The 14,574-nt window shown below is 41.8% G+C and overlaps 1 protein-coding gene across 1 annotated transcript in view; it reads right to left on the reverse strand.

Moving 5' to 3' along the window:
• Nucleotides 1-6,478: 6,478 nt before the first annotated feature.
• The window catches only part of LOC115081801 (oocyte zinc finger protein XlCOF6-like), a 43,279-nt gene continuing 35,183 nt past the window's right edge, over nucleotides 6,479-14,574 (reverse strand). Inside the window, exon 4 of the mRNA XM_029586173.1 lies at nucleotides 6,479-9,110. Coding sequence (XP_029442033.1) covers nucleotides 6,976-9,110 — 2,135 coding nt within the window. The 3' untranslated portion in view covers nucleotides 6,479-6,975. The remainder of the gene's footprint in view (nucleotides 9,111-14,574) is intronic.

Consider the following 14,574-nt stretch of genomic DNA (forward strand, 5'->3'; position numbering starts at 1 on the left):
GGGGAGTTTCTCGGCCTAGGGAAACTTGAATGGACTTAAGTATAGTCGTTAAATCCTTTGTTTCAATGGCAGGAGTTGCCTTAGATTTTTTTCCCGCCGAGAGCTCAAATTACACAAAGCCAAATGCTTCCTTACTGTTCCTAGTATTCCTTGCTTTTAGTATGGGCTGACTTTTAAATCTGCATTTGCTTAAATGCCTTGCAGACTCAAAGTTAATTCCGAAGTGTAAATCTTTATAATCTAGGGTTTTTTATGCTGGGTTCTTCCCACACTGTGGGCGTGAGAGGCTCATTCAAATGCAAGGCAGTCTTTAATGATTTCTGTACAATGCAAACCTTCTGTAGCAGGCTGAAATCCCTGTTTCCTTGTACTGCATACAGTTCTTTTTAAACGCTTGCCTTTTTTTTTTTTTTTTTATAAATAGCTTTTTTACTTACTGTTATCTAATTAGCTTTTTTACTGTGCTGGCTCAATAAGAAATACACAAATTTCCCTCCTCCAGAGAGCTAACTTTTCTTCTTAATCAGTCTTCAGGCAAAGATCTTTTAAGTTTGAAATTATTTATTGTACAGATAATTTTCCATTACTTACAATTATTCGCATTCCAAACGCATATGCCTCTTGCAAAGATCTTTGTAACTGGAGATAGGCAGGAGAAGAGAGATGGAATTTCTTGGGATTCAGGGTGAGAAGACAAGGGGTTCTGAAGCTGATTAGTCTTTAGAATTAAAGCGGTGAGAAGAAATGTAAAAAAGCTAATTGTATTACAGAGGTCACAGGCACTTCTGGCTTTGAAACCGCCTGGCTTAGACTGACTAACAGTCTTGGAGAGTGATTACAGGAAATGTCCCCACAAGCTGGGGCTAGAGGGCGAGATCCAATGGTAGTGAGCCTAGGATCCATTTGACGCATGTGGGAGCATGAAGGGCAGGTCCTTGAGCCAATAAGGCACTTAAGAAGACTCAAGTTAGATTGAGAGGGCATACAGGCTCTTCTCAGACTGAGAAGGCAAAGGAGGAGGGAACTTCTCTTAAGGGCAAGGTTCCCCTTAAAGGCAAAGCTCACAGGCTTTTATCGTGGGTTACAAATAAGGACTGCACTAGACACAGTTAAACTGCAGTGTATGAACAGATGCCAAAATGTACCCACTGCTGGGGATAGAACAGTATTTCTACAATAAAAGGTTTCTCTGAATTACAATCCCAATTCTCACTGCCACATACAGATTTTTAGGCTTACTTACAGATTAGACATTATGTACAAGAATTGGTTAAGAGGGAACCAACATTCTATAATCCAGGGTTGCTTGAGGGAATCTTGTTTAATGCATTTACAAAAGAAGGATCATGCGCTTCACTTAATAATGCTATACAAACCATAAAACTAGAGGAGGCATTCACAGCTGTACTGAGTAAAGGACAATGTTTTACAAAATTTGAATTAACATTACAAAAATCACAAGATTGTTTTGGTTTTGGTCGATTGTAATTACTACTCTTATCATAAGGCCTGGGGGTAACTGCATGGAGCGAAAGTTACTATCCTTGAGAGAACCATGGGGGTATCCTGCATAGAACGGCAGATACTATCTACGAAGCTTGCATGGCAGACTGGATGGGCCAGCCGGTCCTTTTCTGCCGTCATTACTGTGTATGTTACCACTATTAATAACATTACAGAAAATATACTACTGCATGAAACTCAGTTTAAATTTTTGCGACAAATGCATACGCCACAAACGTGGGCCTACAGAGTACAAATAGTACCTACTGATTTATGTACAAAATGTAATGTTCAGAAAAGCACTTACACACACAGTTTCTGGCGTTGTCCTCAAATTCATGCTTTCTAGTTAGAGCTACAAGGTTATTTAGAAAATCTCTTTACTCAAGTATGACTCTTTGCCATTTTTGATTAGGTTCGACCTGCGATGACACAGAGACCCCAATTATTTTTGGAAAAAGCTCTACTAGTAGCTAAAAAGATAATTTTGTTCTTGTGCTATATCTGTCTATATCTGGCATGAATATCTGTTGTCGCTGTCACCGCAAGCCAGGAGCTTCATTTTTAACTCCTGAAGAAGTTCTAGTCACTTGTTCAAATGTGAATTTACTGGATCCAATTGCAAGTAGTCTGGACAGTGCTGCAGAATACTGCTTTATTGTTTGGGGGAGGGAAACTAGGGTAGGGAAGTTAATATGGTTTATTTTGGAATTTTACTGTTGTTGTACCAAAATTTATGTATTCTTGTGAAAATTCAATAAAAAAAGATTTGAGAAAAAAAAATCCAGAACCAAAAGAACATTCACCCTTCCATGGAGGTTATAGGCTCCCAGCCATAAAACAGAGCAACGCAACACCGTCAGCTCTCCAGTCCCTGGTGCTATGTATTAAAAATAAATTGTAAAAGGTCTTACTCAATGTGTTCATCAGCAGTATTCCTCTACTGGGCTGCAAAGGCCTCGTCAGCTTGATCGAGGAAGTACTGCACCTCCACAGGTGTGTCAAAGATCGGCTGCTTATTCTGGACAAACATTGAGGCTTGTAGGATAGAAGAGCACATATGCCAAACCACGTTGCTGCAGCCTATCTCACTTGTTTTTATTTTGAAGAATTGCAGAAAAGTCTCTAAAAAATACATGACCCAGTGGTGCTTGTATCTCACTCTGGGATTGGGCTTATCTAGGATGCGCACTTTGTCCAAATAGTTATGCAGCTGCAGCATTACTGTGCATGTTCGGCCTCCTAGACTCGGAGGAGGTTCGAGTGCCTGGCGTGTATGCTCAATTTTCATAGAACCCCCTTTCACTGGGAGACTAAGGACCTCGGATATCCTTTGAGAGAGGAACGCCTCTTCAGGGAGTCCCAGCACTCTGTTATTTTTTCTCTGTCCCCTATTTTCAATATCATCCAGCTTTTCAGTAATATCTTTGTTTCAGGATGTCCACTTTGCTGGAGGCCCCAGTAAATGACAGCTCCGGTTCATCCAATCAATAGAGGCAGGTGAAAATGCAAATCATATCTCGATAAACAATGCTTCCACCCCACAATTTAAATACAGAAATCTTTATAGGGCTGAATATTGTTTAAACGGAGGAAAAGACCTCAGAGCCTGGCATGCACGAACGCATCAACATGCTGTATGGTCAATATTTGGATTGGTCTTGGAGATTTTTTGACCAATTATTATATTGCCATATAGCATGTTGATGCTGTATATCTCTTCGCCCTATGAAAAGGACTTCCCCGACGTTCCCTCTCTGCCTCAGTGAACAGGTCACCTTCCCTTGTTTTCAGCCTCAGCTTTGCTTCGTCTTCAGCCGCAGTCTTCAACCTCACATAGCCTTCAGCCTTGCTTTGTCTTCAGCCTTTGCCTGCTCTTTGAATCTGACCTTAGTTATAACCTTCTGGACCTTACCTTAGCCTGGCCTGTGCATAAACTTGTTTGTCCGATGTCAGCACAGACCTTGGGGCTCTGCCCATGAGATTGCATCAATTGTGCCAAGGCAAGAGGAACTTGTGTTCATGCTGCTTGTAACAGTTTGCCATTGATATTAGAGGTTTGCTTGTCAGATAATCGCTCAAACGTTGCCTGCAGCATTTTGTTAGTACTAAATGGGGTAGATGGAATAGGCCTGTCCTTATCTGAAGCCTGTTCATCTGGATTGCTGGTCTTTTCAGGAGCGGGTTTCTTGCTAGAGAATTGGGATATTCCTGCTTGATCTGCCCACAAAACAGAGAGAGATTTCTTTGAAGAGTCTCTCAGCATTTTGAGCACATTTAGCACAGATATGGCAAGCATTGATGAAGATAAAGTTCAGAGAGATGAGGAGCCCCAGCGATCAGCTCTCATCACATGACTCCCTGTTTAACGGCATTTTTGACATTTCTTAAGTTTTGGCTTCATTTTCTTCTGATTTATGCGTCCATGAGGATGCAGAGCCCCACTCGAGCTTGGGACCATCTGGTCAACTACCTCCTGGCCATGGCCAAACAGATCATCTGGAGAACCAAGAGGGATAAGCTGACAGGGCATCTCCATTCGAGGGCATGGCCCTAATGAAGACAAACCTGTGTGCCCGGCTCAATGCGGAGCACTCAGTCACCTTGTCCGCCAGCAAAGTAGGTGGGGTGCTCTGCTCCCTCCCCCCATGCCCTTATTTGTTTTTGAGTCACCCTCTTCTACCAAAATGATAAGGGGAATGGAACAACTCCCCTATGAGGAAAGACTAAAGAGATTAGGACTTTTCGACTGAGGGGGGATATGATAGAGGTGTTTAAAATCATGAGAGGTCTAGAACGGGTAGATGTGAATCGGTTATTTACTCTTTCGGATAGTAGAAAGACTAGGGGGCACTCCATGAAGTTAGCATGGGGCACATTTAAAACTAATCAGAGAAAGTTCTTTTTTACTCAACGCACAATTAAACTCTGGAATTTGTTGCCAGAGGATGTGGTTACTGCAGTTAGTGTAGCTGTGTTTAAAAAAGGATTGGATAAGTTCTTGGAGGAGAAGTCCATTACCTGCTATTAAGTTCACTTAGAGAATAGCCACTGCCATTAGCAATGGTTACATGGAATAGACTTAGTTTTTGGGTACTTGCCAGGTTCTTATGGCCTGGATTGGCCACTGTTGGAAACAGGATGCTGGGCTTGATGGACCCTTGGTCTGACCCAGTATGACATTTTCTTATGTTCTTATGTTCCTTAGTTGGATTCCCCTAGTTTAGGTTAGGTTTTTTAGTTCATTCCCTTAGTTTAGTTTCACATTATTAGACCTGTAATAGATTAGTGGGATTCCTCACTCATTGGACTGCAAGCCTTAGGATCATGTTTTGGGTAAGTGAGAATAACTCCAAAGCCTCCCTGGCTAGCAATACAGTACCCATCCCCCCCATTTCTAGAGGAATCTCCCCTTCTTGGACTGGAGACTCTCCCCCCCCCCCCCTTAGGAATGAATAAGGACATTTTCCAGTTTTTTGTTGAGAATGGAAAAGAACTCTTGTCTTCAAGGAAAAGTAGAGACTGGATCTGATTTATAGGCTTTTTTATTTCTTTGTTTTGGTTATTGAGGGTGGGTCTTAGAAGGCCTACCCCTCAGTTGTTATACTGACCATTAGTGTGTCAGAAGGCACAGGTATTCTTTGGCCCCCATCAGGAGGGGGAGCTGAAGTTTCTGGAGACTGAAGATCTACATGGGCAGGCCTAACTTTGGCAGCCTCACCATGAAGATCAGCTGCAAACAGACCTATTGAATCCTCTGTGCAGGATCTCAGGACTCCATCTCCCAGAAGCCTTGTGCTTCCTGTTTCATCTGGCATTATGGGCACCTAACCAGCATTTATTCAGTTTTCTTTCTCCTTCTGAAACATGTTCCCCATCGAGCTGCTAACAAACCTCCCTCTATCTACTGGAGTTTTTAGATGTCCTGTCACTCCAGGCAGCTTTAGCCTGCGTGAAGCCCCAGCTTCATCACATTATTTATTCATTTTACTCATTTTCCACTTTTTGGCACATCAATGTGGATACAATTCAAGTACTGTATTTCCCTGTACCTACAGGGCTTATAATCGAAGGAAGTCATTTGCTAAGCATTTTTCCCATAGATACAATGGGGAAAATGTTTTTATTAAATATAGGCCTAAGTTTGTACCTGGGGCAAAGTGACTTGCCCAAGGTCACAAGGAGGAGCAAATTCTTGAAAAATCTGCAGAAAAAGATGCAGAATCTTAAAAACCTGCCACAGGAAACCAGGGCTCTGCCTGTTATTCCTCTTTATTCTGGTTTTAGTTGTACTGTCTTTCTAAACCCTCTTATTTAGATGTAGAGGTCCATATTCAAAAACATTAGCTGGATAACTTATTCAGTTAAATGAAGATTGGGGTACTTATTCAGCTGAATTTAGCTGGCTAGTAAGTTATCTGGTTAGAATTTAGCCAGATAAATAAGGAGCATTCTGAGGACATAACTGGGAGGAGTTGAGTTTTCTGGCTAAGTCCGATATTCAGAGTTAGCCCGATAACTTAGGCAGCTAATGGGGTTATTTTCTAAAGACTTATCGAACACGATACGGCTGTATAACGAGCGATAAGCCTCTATCGCACGCGAAAAGGCCCTTTTTGCGTGCAATAGCATGCAAAATTGATTTGGGGGCGAGGGGGCGGACTCGGCGGTGTCTTCACTGGCGAAGATAAGGTTAGTAATGTTATCGTCATCAGTAGCGCACCAAATAGTACCACATTTCATGGTGGCGCTATTTGGTGCGAAAGCCGAAAGCGAAGACACCGCGGTGGTACGAAGTCTGCCAGCTTTCGCAGGCCCGCCCCCGCCCCCCCGTTTTCATTGGATTCATCATTCAGCGATGAATGATGAATCCAGGCCTAAGTATGGTCGGGTCAAAGAGCTGTCCTAATGATTGCCAGATAAAGTTAGCTGGCAAACTTTAAGATAGCTGGCTATATACAATAGTGCAACTGCACTATTGAATATACCTCCAAAGTTAACCGGATAAGTTTATCCAGCTACTTTTGCTATCCAGACTGTGACTGAATATGGACCTTAGAGATTTTGGCATTACCTCCTTTTTCTCTTCAGTTGGCTACCTAATTGCATCCATTCTTCATTTTGTCCACTGCTGTAGTGGGTCCATAAACAAGATCACCAAGGCTTACAGCAGCATTAGTTTTGTTATCTTCATTTGAAGATTAGCATTATTACTACTATCATTGGTCCAGGTGCTTAGGATAAATATGGACAACCTTTGCATTCTGGGTGACATGGAGCCTTCATCAATTTTTCTTTGTGCTTCCTTTCATGCTTCAATAATAGTAATTGCCTGACTGAGAGTTAGCCTATGTATTAGGGAACAGAGTCACCCCCATGAAGGTACTCAGCAAGAGTTGGTGAGACAAATGTATTCCATTTATTCTATATCAATGGTTCTCTCGCCATTAGATCCCTCTCCCTCACTATACTTTACTCCTGTGTAGCCTCGCTGGTGATTTGTGAGGTATGCCTTGCTACCGAAGTTCTAACCACACTCAGTACATGCACATTAGTTTCACATGCAGCAATTTCTCCAAATGGTGGTTTTTCTCCTGTGTGAATGGCCTGGTGGCTTGTGAGCCATGTCTTCCACCTGAAACTCTCACCACATATAGTACATTTATATGGTTTCTCTCCTGTGTGAATTCTCTGGTGCTTTGTAAGATGTGCCTTCCAACAGAATCTCTTACCACACTCAGTACATTCAAATGGTCTCCCAACAATGTGGATTCTCTGGTGCCTTGTGAGATCTACCATTACTAGGAATCTTTTACCACAGTGTGTACACACAAATGGTTTTTCTCCTGTGTGTCGTCTCTGGTGCCTGATAAATTCCACCTTTTTCTTGAAACTGTCACCACATAGAGTACATGCAAAAGGTTTCACACCAGTGTGGATTCTCTGGTGAATTTTGAAATAAGTCTCTGAACTAAAATATTTACCACACTCAGCACAACTAAATGGTTTTTCTTCTGTGTGTATTGTCTGGTGTCTTTTAAAACTTGATTTCCAACTGAAGCTCTTACCACACTCAGTACATGAAAATTGTTTCCCTTGTGCGTGTATTTTCTGGTGTCTTGCAAATTCTCCTTTTCCTATGAAAGTTTTACCACACTCTGTACAACTAAATGGTTTCTCTCCTGAGTGTATTCTCTGGTGATTTGTAAAGCTTCTCTTCCACCGGAAGCTCTTACCACACTCCATACATAAAAATGGTTTCTCTTGTGTGTGTGTTCTCTGATGGTTTGTAAGTACTACCTTTGTCCTAAAACATTTACCACAATCAGTACACATAAATGGTTTCAGTCCTGTGTGGATTCTCTGGTGCCTTGTGAGCTTTGACTTCATACTAAAGCTTTTATCACAATTAGTACATAAAAATTGTTTCTCTTCTGTATGGATTTTCTTTTGGTTGGTGAGATATATTTCTCCTGCGTGGCTTTTCTGGTGATATCTATAATAAGCCTTTGATCGGAAGCTTTTACCACACTCTGTGCATAAAAATGGTTTCTCTCCTGTATGTATTCTCTGGTGGCTTGTAAGGCTTGTCTTCCAACTGAAGCTCTTACCACAAATAGGACATACAAATGGTTTCTCTCCAGTGTGAGTTATCTGGTGACATTTTAGCTGCGTGATGAAACAGAAACTCTTACCACATTCAGTACAGTTAAATGATCTCTTTCCTGTGTGGAGTCTCTGGTGCCTTATTAGACAAGTCTTCCAGCTGAAGCTCTTACCACAATCAGTACATACAAATGGTTTTTCTCCTGTGTGGATTCTCTGGTGCCTTGTTAGACAAGTCTTCCAACTGAAACTCTTACCACATTCAGTACAGTTAAATGATCTCTTTCCTGTGTGGATTCGCTGGTGCCTTATTAGACAAGTCTTCCAACTGAAGCTCTTACCACAATCGATACATGCAAATGGTTTCTCTCCTGTGTGGATTCTCTGGTGGTTTGTGAGACAAGTTTTCTGACTGAAGCTCTTACTGCATTCACTGCATGCAAATCGTTTCTGTTTTTCTGTTTTATTAATAAAATCTATACTAGATTCAGTATTTGTACACAGTGTCTTTCCTTTGTTGATTTTCTGATGTTGCAATAGTTCTTTCTTCCTACTGAAAAGTCTCTCACAGTCATAAAATGTTAAAGGTGCCTTTCCTGTGGTGGTTTTCTTTTGACCCTGTTTTCCCTCCTGGCTGAAGGTTTTCCCATAGTATGTAGCTGGTATCTTTTCTGTGGGAGATCTCGGCGGTGATTTCAGAGTTACAGGTTCCCTGAGACATATCTGACATACTTCGCATAAACATCTTTGTTCTGGTGTCTGGTTTTTCTGGTTTTCTCCTGTATGTGTGATATTTTCGGCACTTTGCACGCATAGAGCCGAGTGTCCTGTTGAATGTCTTTGCTTCTTTTCTGTGCACTGATTCCTGTATTTTTTCTCCCAATCAGAACAGGAAGAAGTATCCTCTTTGTCTCTTTCTGATAACAACTTGTTCCCTTCTGGATTCTCTCTGAGCTCCCAGTGATGTATCCTTGAATTAATGTTTCTGGGATCATCTTTTTCTACATAAAAAAAGTAAACATTATAAATTATTGTAGGAGAAGTAAAGTTTAACGAGTTCAGTAATACATTAGCATTTGATTCTTCCTGCTCTGTTTCTGCTATTCTCCTGCAGATGCAGCAACATAAAATGAATAAAAATATTCTACCATAACACTGCCCTGTAACACTGTACCTGTCTCTGGTGATAGTGGAGGACAATTTCCAAAGCCATTTATGTGGATAAATAGCAATACAGACAGGTAAATTGTCTGCCTTTAAAAATGACCTTCCTCGATGTTGCTAAAAGTGCTCCACAACGCCCATATTTTTAATCACATTTACAGGAGCCATTCACCAGGACACTTATTGCAACACAGAGAACCCTATTTTTTTTATTTTTAATAAGCCCTGGACTGCAAGTTGACTTTACGCCACCTCCGAGGCTGGAGTTAAATTTGTCATGTTAAAAAATGTGTGTTGGGCGCCCAGCGCTTTCCTGCATAAGGAGGTAATAGCTAATGCCCTCGTCTACACGGAATTTATATCAGACGGGCGCTATTGGGTACACACTGGTTAGGATGTGTGTTTTGGATGCGCTAATCTCCTTACTGCATCGGACACTAGTGCCCAGGCTGGGCGCACTGGATTGCATCGGTCCCTGAAGGGGCAAATACAGCACAGGAACTTGTGAGTGAAAGCCTTGCTCTAGCAGCTCCACAGAGAGCTAAGGCACCCTTGCCTGATGTTGAAAATGGAAGAAGTGACAGATGGTAAATAATGATTACTGAATACAGAGGCAGGCGCAAAAGGTAGGATAAAACGTTTGGGGGGGTTAGAGTAGGGCTAGGGGGGAAAGGTTAGGGGGAAGGGAAGTTCCCTCACAGGCCGCTCCAATTTCAAAGTGGCCTGGGAGGGAATGGAGGAAGGCAGCGCGGCTCGGTGCGCGCAAGGGGGTGCACAATTTATAAATTAAGTTATAAATTTGGGCGTGCATGTGCGTGCGGCCGCACGAACTTGTTATAAAACCTATCCCATACTGAAGTAAAATTAGTTTAAAGGAACAGGCTTCCCAAATGAAGAGGGGGAGCAGGCAATCCCAAAACAAATCGAATTATACTGCACCAGGTCCCAGTACGGATGACCATTCAAGATCCTGGTTTAAGCCCATAGGTGGATGAACTGCTGTTCTTTCTGAAATAATGCATGAGAAATATCACCACCCCGGCCGAGCGTAACTTTACAAACCACAACAAATGTTAAATCTTTGAAGTGGATTTATTAGATGGAGTACCTGACTGCTGCCAGGAGAGATACCTTAGCGAAATTTCACAAGGCGTGGCAAGCTTACCAACAATGGTCTGCCTCCGATTCTGGGTGAGTAATTTTGGCTAAGGGGGTGGGGGGAAGGGAGGGTTGGGTATACAGAGGGTGGGTTACCCGATGAGGGTGTTAAGTTTCGGGCTACCTTATTCAAAGTTCCGATGTTTGGATATATGTTTGTCAATTTTACACTTTATGTTGGTACATACATCATGTTTTCTCGTTTGTGCAGTAACTTGCTATACGGTTACTAGCTGTACCCTGTATGCTTGAGGGTTTAACGAATGTTGGATGTATGTGTCAATGGTGGTTTAGCTTTACTTACAATAAACAGATAATTACAAAAAAAAAATGTTAAATCTTTCAAGGAGCTGGTGATGTATGAGCCAACGTTCAACCAAAGGGACTTACATTCCTTTAGTCTGAATACAGCGTTTATGTGCACAAACATTTCTGCATGTTTGTCCAATATTGATCAAATCGCATGATTATATTATAGCATACGCTACTTGAGTTGTCCCAATTAAACAATCCTGGGAGTTCATATGCTTTTGGAAGACTACAGTGCCGAAACGTAGAGAGGGATAATGCATGTGCATTATCCTGTGCATTCACCACATGGGGAATGTCTGCTGCTAGTATACTGAATGTTACCTTCAGGAAGGCCTGCAGAGATCAACTGGTCACAAAAGTGTTTATTTCTTTGAATGAAAAAATAGAGGGATCCTGGAAAGGACCAAACCCCGAAAGTGTGTGCCAATGCTTTTGAATGACGCCCCTAATTGCTGAGGACTGACTGGAGAATGGGATATTAAAAACTAGGTTATTTAATGCAGGGCAATCATTGGGTATCAAAAAAGGTTCTCACGATTTGCATAAAGACCCCATTTAAAGGCTCACCCTGCAAGTTTAGGTGCCTATCCCTGGTTAATACACCAGTCCACTAGTACTCGAGACTGCAGCTTGTATTCTTGGAAAGCATGACGCATTCTGCAGGGACATAGGAACAGCCCAACAAGGATAGTGTTTTTTTTAATTCCTAGGGTGGACACTGGAATTGTGTAAACAATGTATTTTTATCTGTGGGTTTCCTAAGGATGGTGGTAGACAACAGTCTTTGTTGTTTGCAAAGCAATATATCTAAAAATAATATTTGGGTTATTGCCCTGTAAATTTTAAATTGGAATCTTGTTCATGGATCCACTGGATGAAGAGCTGTAATCTTTCTACAGTGCTGGACCAAATTCAAAAAATATCATCAATACAGCATTTTCATATTCTATCGTTACAAAAGGATGATGAATAAATGTGTTGTCTCTCAAACTGGTCATCATAAATGCATGCTATCGATGGGGCCACTGATGACCTCATGGCCACTCCTTTCTTCTGCTGAAACAGCTGTTGTTCCAAAATGAAATAGTTCCTGGTGAGGGTAACAGTAGCTAGATCTTTTAAAAACCGTAAATGCACAGGGAAGACTTCACCTTGGGCCAGAACGCTGCTTCCTGTGGGATTTTAGTGCACAAAGCACTGATATCTGCAGTTACCAATATATTATTAGGAGGGATTTGTGGAACATCTTGCAAAGCCCGGGTGGGAGGAGTCTCTAACAAAAGGAGGAATTTTGTATGACCACCGGCTGGAAAAAGCTGTCAATCTATTTAGATATGGATTTGAAACAAGACCCAATGCTAGATACGATTGGCCGACCTGAAGGTGCAATAAGGGATTTATGGATTTTGGGAGTGAGATAAAAGGCTGGAATTACAGGATTGCATTCAAACAAAACTTAAAGGAGAGGGGAAAAAGAGATGGGGAGAAACAGGGGCATAAATTAAACATTGAATATTAACAAGAGCATATAGATAAGAATCAAATATTCACAGAGAGGAATTAAATCCGATGTACATTACCATGAATTGAGGGGGATCAACTGACATATTGTACTTCTATGAAGCTACGACATTGGTTACATTACATCAGGATGCGGCACAGGGGTAATTATCTAGGGATAAATGAATGCTTTGGCATGATCCCATTCGTCCCGTTTAAATGTCTGAATTTTGACTTTTTTTTTTTTTTTTAATTTCCAATTTGAAATTGTCTAAATTATTTCTGCATAGGTTCCATTTTCTTTCCAAAATCCTCCATTGGCAAACCATTCTGCAAAGTGACACATTGATTCTTATTTTGTTCCTGCAAAGGTTCCGTAGTTTGTCTAATCATTCCTATAATGAGCAACATCAAGTCGTGAGGCATTTGTTTAATACAGAATTCAAATACGCGAAGAAGGAATCATTATCAAAAAAAAAAAAAGGTTCCTTATTGATTCTAAGGCCCCCAGGGAAACACCTGGCACACCAGTGTTCTGACAGGGTAACCGGATGTGGATTGCTTTCTTTTTGAGTTTGATGAAACTAATCCAAATGATAAAAACAGGCAAGCGCATAAGTACTGGCAAGTTAAATATAAAGCAAAAGAAAGACAGGCCAAGAGAGAATATGAGAGGCTTGCAATAGAGTAAAAAACTAATAATAAAACCATTTTCAAGTACATTCGAAGCTAAAAGCCTTTGAAGAAATGTGAAAACCCCAGAACACCTTAAAGGACTGGCTCCAGAGATCTGGCCAGGTGCACGTTAAAGCTGAGTCAGCAGGGAATCCCGGTCCTGGGCGGAGGCCTCTGGGAAAGGAGTATAACTAGCCAGGCTCAGGAGGAGGCCCACGGGAAAGAAAGAAGCCTAAGGAAAGAGAGTCCAGCCTGAAGTCTGTTCTCTGGCTACCCCCAAGACGGCTCTTGATGCCACACATGGTGTCAGCTCGGGCTTTTCTGCGCTAAAGCCTTGCTCATGCAGAGAAATCACGCCAAAAAAAAAGGAAAAAATTGTGTTTTTCTTTTTTCATCCATTACTGGACCTCGCCGCATCGGCAACTGGAAGTTTAGTTTACAACAGGCTAAAAAGGATAAGCTTTGTCTGGGATGAGGGACTTATAGCTATAGTGAGTCAGTACCAAATAGGCACGTTTTCTTTTCTTTTCTGCAAGGAGAAAGGAAGTTGGGTTTGAGTGTTCCAGAACAGGGCACAGCCCTTCAGCAAAAACGTTTGTGGTACCAAGGCCAGTAGGCTAGCATGGAGTGAGCCTTTACAGGACACACTTAAGGGCAGCAGAAAACCTGGGGCGAGGTGCAACAGAAATTGCTGACTATATCCGAAATGGTGAACAGAAGGCCTCCAACTCAACTGGTTAGGTAACAGCTTGGAATAAACCCCCTCTCAGGATTTTAAAAGCCAAAACCAAACATTTAAACTTTACAGCACAATCTGATTGATAGCCAATGTAGTCTCTCCTCAAAAGAGGTGCTGCAGCCCGCTTCCTAGATTTCCCACCCAAAATTCTGGCAGCCGTATTTCGTATAACTTGCAGCTCCCTTAGCATCTTCCCAAGTGAATCCGGATAAAGGGCACTGCAATAATCTATCAACAATAAGACGAATGCAAACACCGCTCATCTTAAAACTTTACATTCCAGGAATGGTTTCAACGGCCTTACCTATTTCAATCTTAAGTAAGCAGGTTTGATTTCTTGTGCCTTTATGTTTTCAAGCACTGCTGAGGTAAGCAGAAATTTGTGTTCATTTGTCTGTAAATAATAGTTTGTGCACAAATAGCTGGAGTCCAGACTGCTTTGTTTGCCAGCAAGCCAAAGACTGCTGCCATGGTGCTACACATGGTGGCAACAGTGGGCTGTCTGCTTTAAAGTGCATGTACGAGCAGAGACCCACACCAAAAAGGAAAAATAAAAGAAGGAAGTTAATATGCAACAAGCAAAGGGGAGATAGTCCCGCCTGGACAGAGAGGGACTTAAAAGTTAGGAAGAGCAGGACAGGCTAATGTTTTATTTTCTTTTTCCCTCCCAGGGAAAAGAGGAAAGAGTTTTGTTTTGATCCCTGGAGCAGGGCAAAACCCTTAAAGAAACCCTCTACAATACCAAGCATCCTAAATTAAAATAGTTGCAGAGAAGCTTGAGTCGTGGATGGCTGAGCAATAGTAGCAGCAGCAGCAGCAGTGTAAATTCCACCCGTAATACCTTCAGCAGTTGCGCCAACATCAGTAATTGCTGCAAATATTACACCAATGGCTGGAAACCCAAGCACAGATCACCT

Source organism: Rhinatrema bivittatum, unplaced genomic scaffold (genome assembly GCF_901001135.1).
Source record: "Rhinatrema bivittatum unplaced genomic scaffold, aRhiBiv1.1, whole genome shotgun sequence".
Classification (NCBI taxonomy): domain Eukaryota; kingdom Metazoa; phylum Chordata; class Amphibia; order Gymnophiona; family Rhinatrematidae; genus Rhinatrema; species Rhinatrema bivittatum.